Source organism: Puntigrus tetrazona, chromosome 16, assembly GCF_018831695.1.
Source record: "Puntigrus tetrazona isolate hp1 chromosome 16, ASM1883169v1, whole genome shotgun sequence".
NCBI classification, from domain to species: Eukaryota; Metazoa; Chordata; class Actinopteri; order Cypriniformes; family Cyprinidae; genus Puntigrus; species Puntigrus tetrazona.
The window spans coordinates 20,010,119-20,028,889 of record NC_056714.1 but is presented as its reverse complement, the minus strand read 5'-3'; the positions used below and the strand labels follow the sequence as shown (position 1 = coordinate 20,028,889).

The 18,771-nt window shown below is 37.1% G+C and overlaps 3 protein-coding genes across 7 annotated transcripts in view; 2 read left to right on the top strand and 1 right to left on the bottom strand.

The window, feature by feature from the left end:
- Window positions 1-1,884: 1,884 nt before the first annotated feature.
- On the top strand, window positions 1,885-6,646 carry rnf144b (ring finger protein 144B). Its single transcript, XM_043261878.1, is given in 8 exon segments — window positions 1,885-1,917; window positions 1,919-2,050; window positions 2,552-2,656; window positions 3,187-3,247; window positions 4,312-4,516; window positions 4,612-4,756; window positions 5,763-5,852; window positions 6,009-6,646. Coding segments are annotated over 8 exon segments (936 nt in total). The 3' UTR covers window positions 6,174-6,646.
- Window positions 6,647-8,657: 2,011 nt separating this feature from the next.
- sqlea (squalene epoxidase a) lies at window positions 8,658-17,595 on the top strand. Its single transcript, XM_043261812.1, has 11 exons — window positions 8,658-9,222; window positions 9,707-9,935; window positions 10,085-10,262; window positions 10,719-10,815; window positions 10,941-11,054; window positions 11,394-11,565; window positions 11,720-11,815; window positions 12,484-12,626; window positions 14,151-14,247; window positions 14,354-14,441; window positions 14,520-17,595. Exons 1-11 carry the CDS (start codon window positions 8,959-8,961, stop codon window positions 14,710-14,712), a joined length of 1,671 nt encoding a protein of 556 aa, XP_043117747.1. The 5' UTR covers window positions 8,658-8,958; the 3' UTR covers window positions 14,713-17,595.
- The window catches only part of oxr1a (oxidation resistance 1a), a 114,574-nt gene continuing 112,333 nt past the window's right edge, over window positions 16,531-18,771 (bottom strand). For all 5 annotated transcript variants that reach the window (XM_043261807.1, XM_043261810.1, XM_043261808.1 and 2 more), the window contains one exon: window positions 16,531-18,300. In XM_043261807.1, coding sequence (XP_043117742.1) covers window positions 18,165-18,300 — 136 coding nt within the window. In that variant the 3' untranslated portion in view covers window positions 16,531-18,164. The remainder of the gene's footprint in view (window positions 18,301-18,771) is intronic.

The window sequence follows — 18,771 nt, the reverse complement described above, 5'->3', positions numbered from 1 at the left end:
AAACAGTACGACAAACTAGGTAAGCGTAAAGTAGTCGAAGTACGCAGATTAATTTCTCCATCAAAGATTCTGAAGTGCGCATACAGCAAACTATTAGAGTATCTATCCCATAAGGCCACAGGAGAGGAGTCACGTTTATGCATTTATATTTACGTTTATGCATTTTGGCAGACGCGTTTATCCAATGCGACTCTTTAAAAGGGAAACAAAATGCACTCGCCAAGGAGTCAAAAGTGTTTTAAGTACACAGTACCAGGTTTGGTAACTTTCTAATTCTAAGGAAACAGGGAAACTGATGCTGTGGGTCACGTGGCTCATGCAGTATGTCTAAATCGCGTTCTTGCAAGCACACTGTGTTTGAACATACTTGTTTAAAAATCACAAACTAAGTTCCTTATTAAACGTAGTACCTACTCATGCTCTGTTGTTTCGGAAGAAGCTGTAGTATTACTGTATTCTAGTTGCGTCCTGCACATTTTTGCATATTTTATATTTTAGAAAATGTGCAAATGTAATATAACATTGTGCCACTGCTTACAGACATACATGCATTATTCTTGTATTGATAAACATGAATGATAATAATACAGAATTAATTCAGAAAATTAAAATCAGCTGTCCTGTTTATCTGAATTACTTTGATCAAACAGTGAAAAATAAGCACTGAATAGTTATTTACTAAAATGGTTAGAGCTGGATTATTTTTGGTTCCTCATTTGGCAAGATTTCACTGCATCATGATATTACTCATCGCTGGCAAAGCCATGTGATTCACTTCCCTGTGCTCAAAACCAAAGTATATGCAAATAATGTTCAGAGAACTGCCAGAGAGCTCACCTAGATTTACTGAGTGACCCACTTTATGAGGTGCGACCAAGTGTGTTTTCAGGCTGATCAATAGAGATTCAGGACGTTAATCATATTCCTGCCAGACATCGATTCGGCACATTTCCTAATACTGTTTGTTTCTGATCCCTTTTTTTTTGGTTTAGGATTTGGTGCATGGGGCCAAAATAAAAAGTCCTGTTTTTTGCTTTTGCAATTAATCATACACACACACACACACACACACACACGCACATGCGCATACTTGGATCAATACAGCACCTTTACCACTACCAGTACAGTCCCAAACCTTTATTCTTGTTTGGTCACGAGTGGTGAAACTCCAAAAAACGGTGTCAAAAGTACAGTGACGCGGCAGGAAAAAGTCGCAAGTGTCAGTGGACATCACACGTGTCTCGTCAATCAATACTGACTGGACAGACAGCGGACATTTAGGGCAGTGATGTTATGCGCATCGATCGCGACAGAGGAGACAAATGTAAAGAGCACAAACGTGCCACGGATAAAATTGTCACCATTGTCTGTCTCCACCGCACGGTTTTATCCCGTTCTCTATTTTTCTGACCTGTCGAGGCAGGCGGGGCCCTCTAATCTAGCTTTATCCTGGATTATGTTATTATGACTTCTTCCCGTTTGGGATTCGGTCGCCATGCGGGACAGGAATGTTGACTAGAAGACTTCATAAAGCACAGAGTTCATTCTGGGTGGAAGATCTCTCGTTCCTCCGGATCGACTCGTTTGGTGTTCCATTAAGAGCAGGCTGAGCAGGTTTTGAGCTAAAGTACACAACACAAATGAGATTAGGCAGTCGGCTAATAACAGAGCTTCTGACTAACAGTGAGTTTTTACAGACTTCAAACGCTTCTGTATTGTCTGCGTGAGATTTGACTGAAATCTGGCTTCAGAAGAGTGATTTCACATTTTTGCTCAAGAGCTTTCTGTCCATTATTGCTCAAGCGCAGTGTATAATCTGAAATTTTGAAACGTTTCTGATGTCTGAACTCAAACGTTGCGATCTTCGTTCCTCTCTTTAGAAGCATGGAGGTCTTCGCTCCACTTTTTCTGAAATTGAAGGGCTAAACAACAACAGGAGGCAGGCATGGAGGCAGAAAAAGCCATGATCCTCTGCAAACTCTGCCTGACGGATTGTCCTGAGCTGGAGACCAGCACGCTGCAGTCCTGTAACTGTGTGTTCTGTGTTCAGGTAAGAGCTTTTGCTGAATAAATATATCTTCAGAACCGCAGTGTGTTGACATGCAGCAGAACGCGTAGTTGCTATTCATATGGAAGTACTACTGATATAGGACAATCACGATTATAAGCAGGTGTTTATGCCTAGCTGTGGTCTGGTTTATTGGCACAAGCTTGCCGTCTAAGGTGGAAATGCAGTAAACAAAGCACAATAGTGTTCAGTCTTGCCGAGCGGGGGATATTTCTTTCACATGCCGTTTAAGATTAGCCAAATCTAGCCTATTCCTTCGAAACAAATCTTGTGGGTCAAAAACCTTGAAAACCATTTGACTTTTAATGGTTTTTAAGCTGAAGGGTGGCGTTTTTAAGTTAAAACATTCTACTGTACTTGACAACTTACAACAATTGCTTCCCCATATTTAAAATGAAAATGAAAAAATCACATTCTTAATGAAAATGGCAAAAACAAAATTACTATGTACATACTAAATGTATATATTGTGTGTGCTTGCAGTGTTTAAGGCAGTATGTCCAGCTGGCAATTCAGGGAGGCGCAGGCAGTGCCATCACCTGCCCTGATCCGGCCTGCAAGAACCCTGGAACTCTGCTGGACTCTGAGGTAATTCTGTCTGACTCGCTCTCTCACTTCTTCTTTCTCAAACAACAGTTTCCAGTTCCACAATTCGTGCAACAAATATTTACTCTGCAAACACTTTTGTTTACACTGACAATTATACTACTTACAAACATCTATTTTAGTTACATTTAATCAATTAGACTTATGGTTTACCTTCCCAACAACAATAACAAAAATGTACTTTTAAAATAGTTTTTAAATATGTCTCTTAGAGTATGTTCACCAAGGCAGCATTTATTTGATCAGAAATATAGAGTAAAACTCTAAAATATTATAAAAAAATTGTTAAAATGTATTCTGATGAATAGTTCAATAAACATTTAAGACAGTTTTTTGGGGTTTTGTTTTGACCGTATTCATTTCTTAACTTTTAAACAGCAGAGAAATTTACCAGATGACTGTATGTTACCTCTCACATAAGAACTGATGTGCTATTCATGTGCACTTCTGTAGCTCAAATTTGACCTGTTCCAACAAGACCTGAGTATAAATTCATATCCTTCTTTGTACAGCTCGCCTCGTTTGCTCCCAGTGATCAGGTTGAGCTCTATCAGCGGCTACGATTTGAAAGAGGTACGTTCTTGTGTGTGTGTCTAATATATATATATATATATATATATATATATATATATATATATATATATATATATATATATATATGATAGTTAGGAACAAACAGTTCTAGATAAGCAATGTGAGTTATACAGGAGAATACATTTAAGATTACTAGACTATTTATGCCACTTGTATGCCACCAGTGGTTTATATAAATTTTAGTATATATTGTTTTTTTTTCTATCTCTAGTTAGTAATATAGCAATTGGAAATCAAACAAAAATGAGTTATGACAAAATATCAGATCTGTTAGACTAGGATCTGTATTGCGAAACATGGAGTTTGCACAGAGACGACAGAGTATGAAAACTGATTTGATATCAATATTCAATCAAAAAAGCAGCAGCTTCTCGGCACATTACCTTGGCACAGCTTGGTACCCTGGTAATTTAATATAAACACTTTCTTATTGTAAAAATAAACAATCATATAAAAAAATCTTTGGAGAAGATGGCTTCTTTGCTGCCTTAGAAAAAATGATATAGATGAAGGTATCTTACGCAGGATATTACTCAAAAATGATTTGATAGCTTCCTGTGGTCGCCCATACTGTCCACAAATTTTAAAAAGTTTTGATTGCAAAAATGAGCTTATGGTTGATAGTTGTATATTTTGGAGTTATAAATGGTTTCGTCCTCCGGCTCAAGTTTGAGTGTTTTGCTTCTGAGTCACAGTTTGTGTGTGCCAGGGTCCAGCTCAGCGTTTATAGAAGAAGCGTAAACAATGAGCTTATTCAGGCGGCAGAAGCTGTGGGATTTTCTTCTTCCACCGCCTCTGTCTGCATCTGCGCTGCACCCAAAATGCTAGGAATCGTCTAGACTGTCTGTGGTGTCAAAGTAAACCGTGACATTAGCATTCGCAGAAGTCTTCCTGAGACGGCAAGAATGTCCCAGATTTGTGACCGTTAACAGTAAACCTCAATAAAAAAAATTCTTAGCGAGGAAGTGAATTTCGCAAGCAAGTGAATCGGCTTCGCCACATCTCCTTTTTATGATTTTTTTTTTTTTTTCGGTCTCTTTCAGGAGTTCAGTTAGACCCCAATAAGGCTTGGTGTCCCATGCTGGACTGCCAGGCTGTGTGCAGTGTGACGCCCGGAACCGAAGGCAAACCGCTTCCCGTCCCCTGCCCGGCCTGCCATGCCGTCTTCTGCTGCGGCTGCAGAAGCCCCTGGATCGACGGTCACTCCTGCTCCCAGCACCAGCCACTGATGGCTCCGTCAGCTGACAGGTCAGTGTGACCCATTTAACACTGAACGAACAACTGTTTATCATTCGCCTCTCTGACACGGCCCTGTAAACGTGCTCTGTGTGTCGTCTCTGCAGTGCACTGAGCAGCGCCGATACTGATGCAGCCATTAAACAGTGTCCGATGTGTGGCGTCTATATAGAGCGCAATCAAGGCTGCGCACAGATGCTCTGCAAGAGCTGCAAACACACTTTCTGCTGGTACTGCCTGCAGAACCTGGATGTAAGTGATACTTAATGTTCTGCCACCAACATCACAGATGTTGGACATTATGACACTAGAAATACTATGGGATTACAAAGTTATCATGGTTTTTAATATGAATTATGAACGCAGTACCGCATTAATGTACGTTTGTTTTGGACGTAGTACCATAATTAAACCGTGATAGTAAAAGTACAAACTAATACAAATTGCACATGTACTATAGACACTTGATATTTGGATGTTAATAATAATAATAAGTTACTGTTATTACAATAATTTAAAATGAAAATTAAAAGTGTCTTATATGAATAATAATAATATAAATAGATAAATATTTCATTAAATATTTTATTTTAATACAATTTTAATATAAAAATAGTATTATAACAACCACTTTTTCTATTATTAATATTTAAATATATAAACTTGATACTACCTTTAATAATTGTAAAAATGTTACTAATAACAGCAATCATTTTACATTATTTAGAAAACACATTATTATAATTGAAAATGAACATTAATAATCTATTTATAAGTATCTACTGATAATATTGTATGTAATTTTATTACATATGTTATACACTTAAGAATAATATAAGACATTAATTTTAATTATTATTATTATTATTATTATTATTACTACATCATTTTAAAAAGTATATTATTATAATTAGAAATTACAATTAGTAAAATATTTGAGTGTATACTGATGATATGAATAATTATATATGAACATTTAAATATTTAATTATATTTTAAGAATAATAGAAAAAATTAATTGTAATATTAATATTTTAATATAATTGTTCATATTTTTTATCGGCAATGATACTAATAGAAATGAATATGAATATTTAATTCATATGAATTTCATTACATTTCAATAATAATAATAACAAAAAAATTACATTTTAGTACAATATTAATTTTTGATTTTAATCATTTTTTCAACTTACAAGAAAGCCTTTTGTATAAATGTCTGCTAAACGGGTACATATAAATGTCCCTATGGTTACAGGGCGATATATTTCTGAGACATTACGATAAAGGACCGTGCCGAAACAAGCTGGGGCACTCCAGAGCTTCCGTCATGTGGAACAGGACACAGGTTAGCTGCAATGCCATTTCTTTCAATTTCCTAATAACCCCTAATGTCTAGTTTTAGAAATCACTATTATATTATTACCATTACAAATCATGAAGTTGGGTGAAAGCTAGTATCATGCAGTGAGATGGCGGTTGAGTTTGTGTGTTTTGTGTTCAGGTGGTTGGTATACTGGTGGGCGTCAGCATCATCGTGCTAGTCACGTCCCCGCTGCTGCTGCTGGCCTCTCCCTGCATCCTGTGCTGCGTGTGCAAACCCTGTCAGGCCAAGAACACCAAGAAAAAGAAGAAGAAAGACAAGAAGCCATCAGATTCCACAGCGTAGGAGAACTCCTAAGAATCAACAGGCGTAGCATCCTCCACGTGCCAATCCTCAGTCTCGCTAGCCAGGTGCACAAGTGCCTCATTCTCAGTGCCTGGTGAAGTTAGCGGATTTATTTTGCCTTCCGGTGCATTATGGGAAAAAGAAGCATGTTGTTTACTGAGTAAACAACATCTGTAATGGAATGGCCCTTTCTCCACTAAGCTGTATATATATAAAAAAAAAAATATATATATATATATATATATACACACACACACACACACACACATGAACTGTAGCAATGAGTTCAACTCTTTATTTCCATGTAGCCTTCCGGACCAAAGGCCCTGCTGTTTATTTCCGTGTACTATAATATGTAAATACTGTATTTATGAGTCTGGGTACTGTCCTGTGTTCTTTTTACATTTGTTGATTTTTCTGCATCAGATATTTTATAACTTCATTACAATAAACTAAACACCTGAGCAGTGAAAGTGACTAGTTTCTTGGTGTTTTTATGCTAAAGTGATTATAAAACATACCTTTGTAACATTAACATAAACAAGTTGGAGACAGACTATGGAGACATTATTGGGTAAAAAGCGATAGAGAGACACCGTGTGGTCACATGCTGAACTGCAGACATTTGTTTCTACGAAACAAGAATTATGTAAAGTATGAAGTAACCTATGATAAGTATGCGAGTTACTACCCTCGATATAAAATAAAAATCCACGGAGTTCAGCTAAATATTTGTTTTTTTTTTGTTGTTGTTTTTTAAAAAATAAAATAAAAAGGTACAGCCTACCAAGTTAACACCGTAGTTTAGTTAATCGTTCAGACAGTCTAATCACAAAACTTTAATTAAGGCACTTCTACTGATGAAGTCATATGCAAAAATAGTTTTTAAAGTTGCCTATCTCTTTTAATGCAAAGAACACACATACATACATATATATATATATATATATATATATATATATATATATACATACATATATACACACACACATATATACACACACACATATACATATATAAATACTAGCATTATATCTAGCAAATATCAGCATTTTTTCTATATGCTGATTCTTTAGAGCAGAATGTCCCTCCGGCTGCAGAGATGCTATGACTTTCAAACCTCAGAGAAGATTCAGTGTGTCAGTGAGTAATTATGACTGTGAGAGCATCTTCTTGACGACTCACTCGACTGTGAAGAAGACCAAATGAAAAGGCCAAACTCATTCAAACAGACGCTTGAGATGCACAACACAGCTGGCCAGCATCAAACATGATTACAGTCATTAGAGGGGGGTGGGACAGGAATAAATACTGTGTTTGAGAGGTTTTTAGGGTGAAAATTTATTGAAAACATGCCCATATCATTTCATCCTTAACACCAACAACAAAAAAAGACAAAGAAGTCTATTTTAGATTTAATTAAATGACCATGTTATAGTAATGTTATTACTTTTCATGCATCCAGAGTTTTGGCTGTATTTTTATTTTATTTTATTTTCAATGTTGTTTAAAATAAATACTGTTTGTAAAGTATCTGGGGTGAAAATTTCTTGAAAACATGTCCATGTCATTTCATCCTTAAAAATTCATAAAGATGGGCTAATGAGGTCAATTTTAGAATAAATGACTGTTTTAACTATTTAAATATTTAAATAGTCTTTTTTCATTGGTGATTCTCTTTATATTTGCTATTTTCTCCATTTAAATAATCATAAATTTAATATAATACAAGCAAATGTATACACACCTCTGCAAGCATGACTTAAAATACCTCTCCTATGATGTGAGGTCAAGGTTTTCTTTTATCGTCATGACGTTGTGACATTTTACATATTTGTTTGTATTATTTGTGATTTTTCTGGTCTTCCTTGTCTACCTCTCAGTCTTACGTAGATTATATATACAAAGTTAGCACATGATGAACTTTTTTTCCCTTGATAACACTCTGGAAATGACACTATATGTTTTTGCCAAAAATAATTAGGCTACTTTAGATGTGTTAAATGTGTCTACTGTGTGTAAGTTAACGACATTTGAAACCATTAATGTATTTTATTGTATATTTAATTCATGTAATTTTTGCACCACTCTAACTTATTGCTAAACTCCGCCTTTACTTAAACGCGTAAAACATTTTTTTTAAATATTGGAATGTAGAAATAACACTGTATTATATAATAATTACATAATTCGCATGTATAATACCTGGGAAAGCATTCATCTATTTATTCTTCCAAATTTATGGGCATAAAGGTACTTTTAAGGCTATGTTAAATAACGCTTGTAACATCTGCCAGACGCAACCTTTCCGTGACATCACATCATACTGGAGTCCATTCGCCAACCAGCAGCCTGGATTGGCCAATGGCCAGATAGCGTGAGCTCTGCTCACCGAACACGCGCACCTGATTGGTTCGCTCTGGACAGTGGAGGCGGGACGCTGCTGTCTACAAACTGCAAGAGGATCCGCGCCCTCATTATCATAAATTATTCAGCATCACCTAGAAGCATCGCGCCGGCCCGAGCGGACGCGTGCGCTGGATATTATACTTACGTTTTATTTATGATTATTTATTTAAGAGGATTTTTACTGAATTCTTGTCGTAAATTATTTTGGAAAAAAGGATCGTATTTTCTCCTCACAGTTTTGTATGGAAAAATAACTTAAGTCTGTTTTCTGATCACCTGTGCCTGTCATTTGAGACTGTTATTGACGTCTTTGAACGACATTAAAGCCGTCTTTTATTTTCCTCTTTTTGTTTCGATATTTAAGTTAATTTTCGACATGTGGACCTTCCTCGGAATTGCGAGTTTTACATATATTTATAAGAAATGCGACGCCCTGGTGAGTTACGTGCCCACGGAGCTGCTGGTGGCCGCGGTGCTGTGCGTGTCCGTGGGTCTGATGATCACGTGCCTCGGCTTCCGCGGGCAGACGCTCAAAGCGCCTCAGTTTCTCCAGACGCCTCTCAAACTCTTGACTACTTTTCCTCCGACCAAAAAACTCTTCAAGGCCGGCACAGACAGCTGTGGTCGCACTTCTAAGAAGGTGAGATAGAGTTTTATCATACTGCATACACGTTTTTGTGAATTAATTTCCACGTGTCCTATTTAAAGCTAATATTTAACCGCTAATAACGAGCCAAAGTTATGTTATTACAAAAAAAAAAAAAAAAATCGAATCAATTGAACTGTGCTTTTTCTGTCTCTCTCTGATTCGTCTGTCTATTGGGTTGGATTAAAGAAAAACATATTACTATATTTTTATTACAATTTTGTTTATTTATTGCCTTTATTTTAAATCGTAAGCCTTTAGTGCATGACATTTTATTAGTTTTCTTACGGTTTAAAGTAAATCACCAACAAATAAATTTTATTATTCATTATTATTATTATTATTATTATTATATATTTTATTGTTATTATTATTATACATTATATATTTTATTATTATTATTTAATTAATATTATAGCTACTTAATACAAAAAAAATATATAATACTCACTTTTCTGTCTTTACTCTTTCCGACTAGAGAGATGTTAAGCGAAAGAGGGCCACAGACGGTCAGTCCGGTCAGGTAGAGGATCCAGAGGTCATCATAGTGGGTGCTGGTGTGCTGGGGTCAGCCATGGCTGCCGTTCTGGCCCGGGACGGCCGGAGGGTCACGGTGGTGGAGAGGGACATGAAAGAACCGGATCGGATAGTGGGAGAACTCCTGCAGCCGGGTGGATATCGAGCACTCAGGGATCTCGGCCTGGAGGGTACACATATCCCCATTTATAGTCATCCATCGAATGCATATGTAGATTAAGCAGGTTTTTATCGCATAGATACGTGATATCTAAATTACACTCGTAAGACTTACATTCAGAAACTTGGAGTTTTTACATTTATGATCGTCTTCTCTCAGATGCTGTTGAAGGTTTGGATGCCCATGTGGTCAACGGTTATGTAATTCATGACCTGGAAAGCCGAACGGAGGTGGAGATCCCGTATCCTCAGCAGGAGAACAGCATTCAGGGTGGACGGGCTTTCCATCATGGACGCTTCATCATGGGACTGCGTCGAGCTGCTCTTGCTGAGCCCAAGTAAATAACTCAATTCCTATATGAATATGATGACACAGATGCTTATCATTATTTATGTGGTTCAGAAAAATTATGATTTTAATTTAAAAATGTTTGCAAAAATTTACAAAGCCCTACTAGAGAAAATGTTTCACTGTAGACCTTATATGTGACCCTGAAGGACAAAACCAGGGTATATTTGTAGCAATAGCCAACAGTATATTAGTATGTGTCAAAATTATAAACAATTTTTTTATGCCAAAAATGATTAGGAATGAAGATCATGGTGCATGAATATATTTTGTAATTTTCTTTTACCTTAATATATATCAAAACACAATTTTTAATTATAATATGCATTACTAAGAACTTTATTTGGACACATTTTAAGATTTTTTCTCAGTATTTAGATTTTTCTTGGTCATTTATGAAGGATGGGGAGACTGATGGGTCTAATATCATGTCATGTTTTTGCAGTGTGAAGTTTGTGGAGGGAACGGTGACCAGCCTGGAGGAAGAAGATGGTTGTGTGACAGGAATTCAGTACAGAGAGAAGGACTCTGGGATAATCAAGGTAGTAACTAATACTTTGAAGTAAACTAAAAGTTTGTTTATGGGTGTAAATGGATGCTATTTGTTTTTAAGATTTGCTCTGGCATTTCCATGCTGCAATTATTGTCTTTCCCGCTTTTTTTTTAGGAGGTTCATGCTCCTCTGACTGTAGTCGCTGACGGATGTTTCTCCAAGTTCCGTAAGAATCTGACTTCAGAGAAAGCTAAAGTGTCTTCTCATTTTGTTGGATGCATAATGAAGGTAAATATTAGGGCGAAAACTGCACATCTCTGTTAAAAAGTCCCATGTACACTCTTAAAAAAGTACTTAAAATGTTCTTCACAGTGGTCCATAGAAGAGCCATTGTTGGTTCCACAAAGAGTCAAAGATTCTTTAAAGAACCATCCATTTCTTACCTTTTTAATCATATAAAGAACCTTCTTTCACCACAAAGAACCTTTTGTGAAACAGAAAGATTATTCACATGTTAAATGTTCTTTATGGAACCATTTATACAAAAAAGGTTCTTCTATGGCGTGATGAAACACCTTTATTCTAAAGAGTGTAACAAAGTGATTGTGTTATGACGTTGCCTTCAAGGACTCTCCTCAGTTCAGGCCCAACCATGCAGAGCTGGTTCTAGCTAATCCCAGTCCAGTGTTGATCTACCAGATCTCTTCCAATGAAACCCGGGTTCTGGTGGACATCAGAGGAGAGATGCCTCGAGACCTAATGCAGTACATGACCGAAAAAATCTACCCACAATTACCAGGTAACAGATTTAGGCTAAATTTGCAATTCAAAAAGGTTCAATAGATTTTTGAAATACTTCTTATTTCAGCTGCAGTTATTTACAGAGCACAATAATGCAGTTTAAGCATTCAGACAATGCAGTGCTTACAAATATGTTCAATTTGCATAAACAGAGCACTTAAAGGAGCCATTCATGTTGGCACTGCAGAACGATCGCTTGAGAACGATGCCCGCCAGCTTTCTGCCACCCGCACCGGTCAATAAACAAGGTAAGCTGTGTTCATTATTTTCTTCATTCAAACATTTGACTGGTAGTGTATCATGGTTTCCACAAAATATTTAGCAGCACAACGGTTTTCAGTAAATGTTTCTTGATTGGCAATTCAACATCTTAAAATGTTCCCTGAGTGGCACTAAAACACAGGTGCACCCTGGAACGTTTTTAAGTATAGTTACTTATTGCTGTTTTGGTAAGCTCTACACCAAATCCAATCCTGAACCTACCTACAAATCCAAAATTGATATGAAAAGGCATCTGTTGATGTAAACGTTACATTTCAATTTCTTTTAATGCAGATTTAAACCGTACTAATCAAGTCTGTAAATTTGTATGAAAAGGAATGAAAGGTGTAGATTTGTACTGCCTCTAGTGTTCATTTCTTTCAGAAACTGCAGTGATATGTACTTATTGGTACATATTTCGTGTCTCACTAAAAAGTGCACCGAGGTACATTTATGCCATGAGACCAGATAGAAATAAATGCAGTCTTGGTTAGCATAAGAGACTCAATCAGAAAAATGAGCATGACAAATGTTGGAATAATGATGTTTTAAAGCATCAGAACTCTAAAATGTAGATGTTGCATAAAAGTGAAACAGTTAAAAGAGTGAAATGGTGCAATGTATTGCGAGTGCTGACCCACCTGTCCTCCTTTAGGGGTTCTGCTGTTAGGCGATGCGTATAACATGCGTCATCCTCTGACCGGCGGCGGCATGAGTGTGGTGCTGAATGACGTCCACATCTGGAGAGACCTGCTCAAGAACATTCCCGATCTCTATGACAATACAGCTGTGCTCCAGGTAACAAATACAGTTACAATAATCCGAGAGTGTAAAATAAGGTAGCTTTTTAGTGCCAGTAATAGCTGTTCTTCACCGCATACTAAATCAGCTTTTTTGCAAAAGATACTAAGTTGCCTACATAATATATGCAACATATTTTTATTGCTAAAATAACTTATTTTACCCAGTATAAGTGTTTTATACAAGCATTTATGCTTATTAGACAAAAGGTCATAAATGTATACTTGCAAAAGAGGATTTTGCAGCAATTTTTTGCCATGCGTTAATAATCTGAAGAACATTTTTACACTATAAAAATCTTTTTGAAATATCTGAACATAAAAGAACCTTTTGTGCAGTTGAGCGTAGCAGATCAGCCCATTAAGGGAAATGTATATAAAAGATTACAATTAACTATGAATTTGTTCGTTCAGCGAACTTTCATTGTGAATTCATATAAACACTAAGAAAATATATTTTCGTGGCCACAGAAAATATCTTCTCAGATAGATAGATAGGATCTAAATCACAAAGGGACAATAATTTGCAAGGCAGAACCAGAAACTGTGTGCAAAAACGTTTTATTAACTAAACGCTAACTCACATAATTGTACACACAAGCATAAATACACACATACATGGGCAAAGTGCAAAGGCTTGACCGTAAACCATCAAGAAAAGCAGAGAATAAAGATATGGAAAGTCAGCTAACCACCTGTAAACCATCAGCACTGTTAATAACGGGGTCTATAACTCGTAGGTGATGAACTCCAAAGATGTCCCGACTCATGATTACTGAGAGTTTCTTCTGAGGTAGAAGGTGGACGGTATTAGAGGTCGAGAAGTAGCGAGACGTGGAAGAGACCAAAAAAAAAGTAGAAGATTGTGGCGAGTCACAGAAGTGGGGCCTTTTGAAGTGTGTGAAGGTCACACCTCTTGTGGGTGTAAGAGCCAGCGATCTTTTGGAGGGAGAGTTTTAATGCTCTTTGTCTTTAAGCATGCTAATTTGCATATGCACTGGGTTGGAGATTAATAGACAACTAGTAAAAATTCATAGAACTCTAATATTTAGCTAATATATAAACATCTAATATACACTCTCAGTTAGATCACTTCAAAACAAATCATTCAAGACAAAACACGGCAAAATCGAGGTGATATTAACTAGCGATCATAAACATGCATAAAACAATACAATACCAAAGAGACTTACACAAGAACAAGAACCAGAGGCCTTTTCTGGTTTTTAAAAATGCCTTTCGGGGTGCACTTTCATTAGCCTCTTGGTTGGGTAAAGGGGCATTAGAGATTATTTAATATAACAAATAGTTTGTGTCTGATTGGTCTAAATGCTACATGAGGTTCCACGGATGCTTCATGCCAATAAAGAAGCTTTGAGCATGTGAGCAAACAGAAGACAGCAAGGCACCTCAAGTGCACAAATCTGTTTGAGAACAGATTGCATTGGATGAATGTTTAAATGCCACTGTGATCATCACAGCGGATCTGAGGAATGAAAAAATGTGCAACTTTTTTTGTCAGGCAAAGAAGAAATTCCACTGGGAGCGTAAATCATCTCACTCGTTTGTGGTGAACATCTTGGCTCAAGCTCTGTACGAGCTGTTCGCTGCGACCGACAGTACGTGACAAAACACATTCTTGAATTATTTCGCTTTCACGCTTTTAAAAAACGATGAAGTTCACAACTGAAGTAGCTTGTATTTAAAACATCTGTTTATTTTCAGATTCACTGCATCAGTTGAGGAAAGCCTGTTTCCATTATTTCAAGCTTGGCGGAGAATGCATCAGCGGGCCGATTGGCCTTCTGTCGGTGTAAGTATTAACACTTTCACTGGTTCTTGCAGAGATCTCGGATCTTTTTACACCACTCATTTGTTTTCGTTTCCTCAGGTTGTCGCCGAAACCCTTTACTCTGATTGGTCACTTTTTCGCCGTGGCGTTATACGCCATATACTTCAGCTTCAGGTCTGAATCCTGGCTCACAATACCACGAGCGCTGGTGAACAGCGCGGCCATCCTGTACAGAGCCTGTGCCGTCATGTTTCCTCTCGTTTACTCTGAGCTACAGTACCTGATTTACTAGGAAGGAACTTTTTTTTTTCGAACCGAAAGACAAATTGATTTGTTTCCAGTCGGTGAACGTGACACATCTGTCAGTGTTGCCTACATCTAAGTGCCTCATTTTTTTTTGGTAAAAAGGGATTCACGTCAGACATGTTGCACAAGGAACACATCTCTGATGAGGAAATGCGTACGGTGTCTGACATTAATAGGCAAAGACCCTGCCTTATATTTTCATGCACTAAGTGTAAGCTAATTTGCCTTACCCTACAATTAAATGAGGGAAAATTCTGTGCTTTATTTTAAGTTAATATGAAATAGCATGTAAAAACCATTTCTTATGCAATCTGTTTAAGAGGAATATGCATTAAGTGGGTAAATCTGGTTCATTTTAAGTTTTCAGTCAGAAATGCATGTTTTTAATGCATTTCTGAGTGCGAAAGAAGTTAATCAATTCATAATGGTTAAACCACTAGGCTGCTGGAATTTGTAAAATTGTGTAAATGTTTTAAATGTTTTCAAGAAACAAGAAAAATCAATGAGAGTGCATTGCATTTTGCATACTTGTTTGTAGCTGAAGTAATTGTTTTCTTCACATGCATTGCTTTATTGTGGTTTCAAAGTTGTGCCCATTTTTAAATAGGGCCCTCTATTATTGCCTTTCTCTGCTGTTTAAAAACAGTTTCAAGACCACATTTAGTAACAGTCAAAAATGATATGTGCAATAAATATGCCATTAGGTATCCACATAGGTGGATATTTACTGAAAGAAGACAAGAGTTTTATTGTGAGGTTTTATTTTATTAGTTTCTGAGGTTTACTAATTCAGCCATGAGCTTGTAGTTTATAGCATTTTTGGCTCTGTATAGCCGATCTATGAACTGCTCTTTCAAATAATGTGTCTTCTTTGTATGCTGATATTTCAAGTCAAATACAGTTTGACAGACTGGAATGACCCAGTGACATCTGAGAACTTGTTTTACATGGCCTTGTATTTTAATATATATCATATTATATAGCTGGACAGATGTTTGTGGGATAAATACCTACAGTGTGGAAAATACATTGCCCACCAGGTGGCGCACCAGCAAGATGAAAACAGCGTCACACTGACAAACAAAATAAAAAGATTAAAAAACAAACAAACAAACAAGACTCTACATCTGCGTCAGTGCTACGGTTCTTAAAATATCTTGTCAATGAGTGAAACAGAGCCTCAAGTCATAACAGCCTCAAAACCACAAGCGTTTTTTGACACCTGTCAGTCAACCATCACGACGGCGACTAAACAGATGACATCGGCGTCTTTTGATGTGAATTCAAAATACATATAATTTTTGTCTAGAACATGGTTTCCTCCCTTGCCAATACCATATCTCTGTAACTTTTTTATCAGAACAGATAATTAAAATAAACCTAAAACTATTTTTAAGGCCCCGTCAAGACACTCGGTTTTCCCGCGTTATTGGGCTACTTCAAACAGTTTTAACACCATTATTGATCACGTCCTCCGGTTTAAGCGCCAATAACGTGATGAAAAACCACCTTGCTTAACTCTCAATGAATATGCCGTTTAACACAGAGACAAAGACATTACAGTTTAGTTGACCTACACCTCCTGAACCAAATTATGGAGATTTATGCAGGCACGTACCATTCATTTTCCCCTTACATAAAAGCGTTACCATAGTAAGGTTGTTTATAAGCCTGCATGTCAATGAACGACCACAATGCTAAAACATGGCATTTGCATTTTATGACCTAGGTGTGGACACAAAGAATTAACTTATTGAGTGGTGAAAAGTGCAGAACAAAGAAATAAACACCACAAGACACCTGATTCTGTCCCAGGTTACAACAATTTATTAGTATTCATTGTTCTTTATACATCACTGTAACATTATATTCCGGTGAAGTAGATGAAGGATTTGTTGCACTTCTCGTCTGCGACTCTGAAAGGACGTTTGGCTTCCTCTCGCTGTGTGCACAGTCAATCTAGACACCGAAAAAACCCAAAAGACCAGACAGAAAAAAAAACGCTGGGACAGGACACGTGAGAAGAAGAGACTTTCCCTGCTGGAGTCCGTCACGTTCGACCCTGTGCTCGACCGCTGAGACTTTTCCTCTCCACAGTAGCAGCAAGCTCTTTATAAACGATTCGTTTACCCTATGATCTAAAAGACAAATAAACAAAAATATATACTGTACTGCTACTGCTAATGAGGCCTGAAGAACCTGGCTTGAAACTAGATTAATAAAGTGCGAGAAGCAACTCACCAATCCACACACTGTATATTCATTTATATATTTATATATATAGGAACAAATCTACTATTTTAACATTAATTTACAGGGTAATATACAATATATTAGTAACAGCTGAGATATCAGCACAAAAAAAGATCACTGTCACACTTAACAGCAATATATATATCATTATATATATATATTTGTAAGTTATATATATATGTGAATTTATATATATAATCATATACATAAATATAGTATTGTCATATTCATGAAAAACAATTAAACCACGTCTCAGGCTTTTCAAATGATACCCAGAAAAGCAATTAATCGGTCAAGACGTAAAAGGTCTCTCGGAAAGAGAAACGGGGAAAACAAAAGTGCCCCGTCTGGATTATTTGAGGTCACAGGACAGGAATTTGCATATTCCACAAATCTATTGCGACACATTTCTGCCTACGAACAGTAAAAGTCGACCCTTTCCGAAGAGAAGGGGCCGATGTTAGCCACACTCACACGTAAAACCCACTGAACAGAACATTACGACTATGGGGTTTCCGATTATGTGCTTCGACATGGTGTGTGCTATGATAGTGAACGACAGAAAGACTACGAATTTCACGACACTTGAATATTTCGCCTCGAAAGAAACTACGGATGCGTCGTCGTCGTCGTCGTCGTCTTCTCCCGGACGCCACCGCCATCCGTCGACGTCCCAAAACTGCATATTCTTCCTCTGAGAGCAAGGGAATGTGTTTTCAGTTGTTTGTTTTTCTTTTTCCGTAGTTTTTTTTGTTTTTTTTTAAAATCCCCATCGATCCAGTAGTGACATCCTATCGGCTAACATCATCTCTTGAACAAACTCCTGGCGCTTTGGCTCAGGTAAATTGGACTATGGCAGTTTTCGGGCAGCCCAAACCCTATGCGGCCGCCACCATCATCACCATCATCATCATCATCATCATCTCCACTCGATGTTAAAAGTGCTCAGGGGGTCCTGTTGGTTATTGACGCTGCACACGGCTTGAACAAAACACACACATACTAAACAGCACAAAGAAGAGCTCTGTATTAAATGCAGGAGTAACATACGACAAGCGCGGTAACAGTAGCGTCCGTTACGGGCTTCCTGGGAGCCGCGGTGATGTGCAGTAAGGTTTGGGATCTGCCTCGTGTCCAATTCCCCTCTCCAACTAACGACAAAAAAAGGTACCTCCGTGTGAGCTGCTACTCAAACGACCAGATCTCAATATCCTGCACGAAGAAATCTTCCTTCATGGAGAGCATGGGATTCCCGAAGGTTTTGCACGAATGACTCCTGCCGTGATAAAGATCCCCGTCCAGCCAAAGCCCGAACTCGCCACTGAAAGAGAAGGAAAAAAGTCACAAATTAAAAACTCTGGTTTTTGTAAGACACAAAGGGAATGCTTTTTAGCGTAAAGCTATGTAAACATGCTCAAGTGCTATGCAAAACACTACAGTAGCACCTTGATTTGATGTCTTTCAATTAATAATGCAACATTTCACATTTTAAACATTTTCATTAAGATGTTAAGATGAAATTGATTTTATATTTTAGAGTATTTTAGAATTTATAAAGATACAATTATAATTTTTAACATTTATCGTGGATGCGATTAATCATTTGACAGCACTAAAATATATGCATGTAAATACGTTTAAACATTTTTAAAAATATAAACTGTATGCGTGTGTATTTATATAGTTCTTTTGGACGTGATTAATTGCAATCAATCGGGTGACAACACTAAAATCTATAAAAAAAAAAAAAAGTAGTTTCAACAAAAAATATAAATCTGCACAACTGCTTGAG

Coding starts and splice junctions, on each gene's coding strand:
- sqlea (XM_043261812.1), top strand. CDS start 8,959: ATGTGGACCTTCCTCGGAATTGCGAGTTTTACATATATTTATAAGAAA. Junction 9,223..9,706: donor GTGGTCGCACTTCTAAGAAG/GTGAGATAGAGT, acceptor CTTTCCGACTAG/AGAGATGTTAAGCGAAAGAG. Junction 14,442..14,519: donor CCGATTGGCCTTCTGTCGGT/GTAAGTATTAAC, acceptor TCGTTTCCTCAG/GTTGTCGCCGAAACCCTTTA.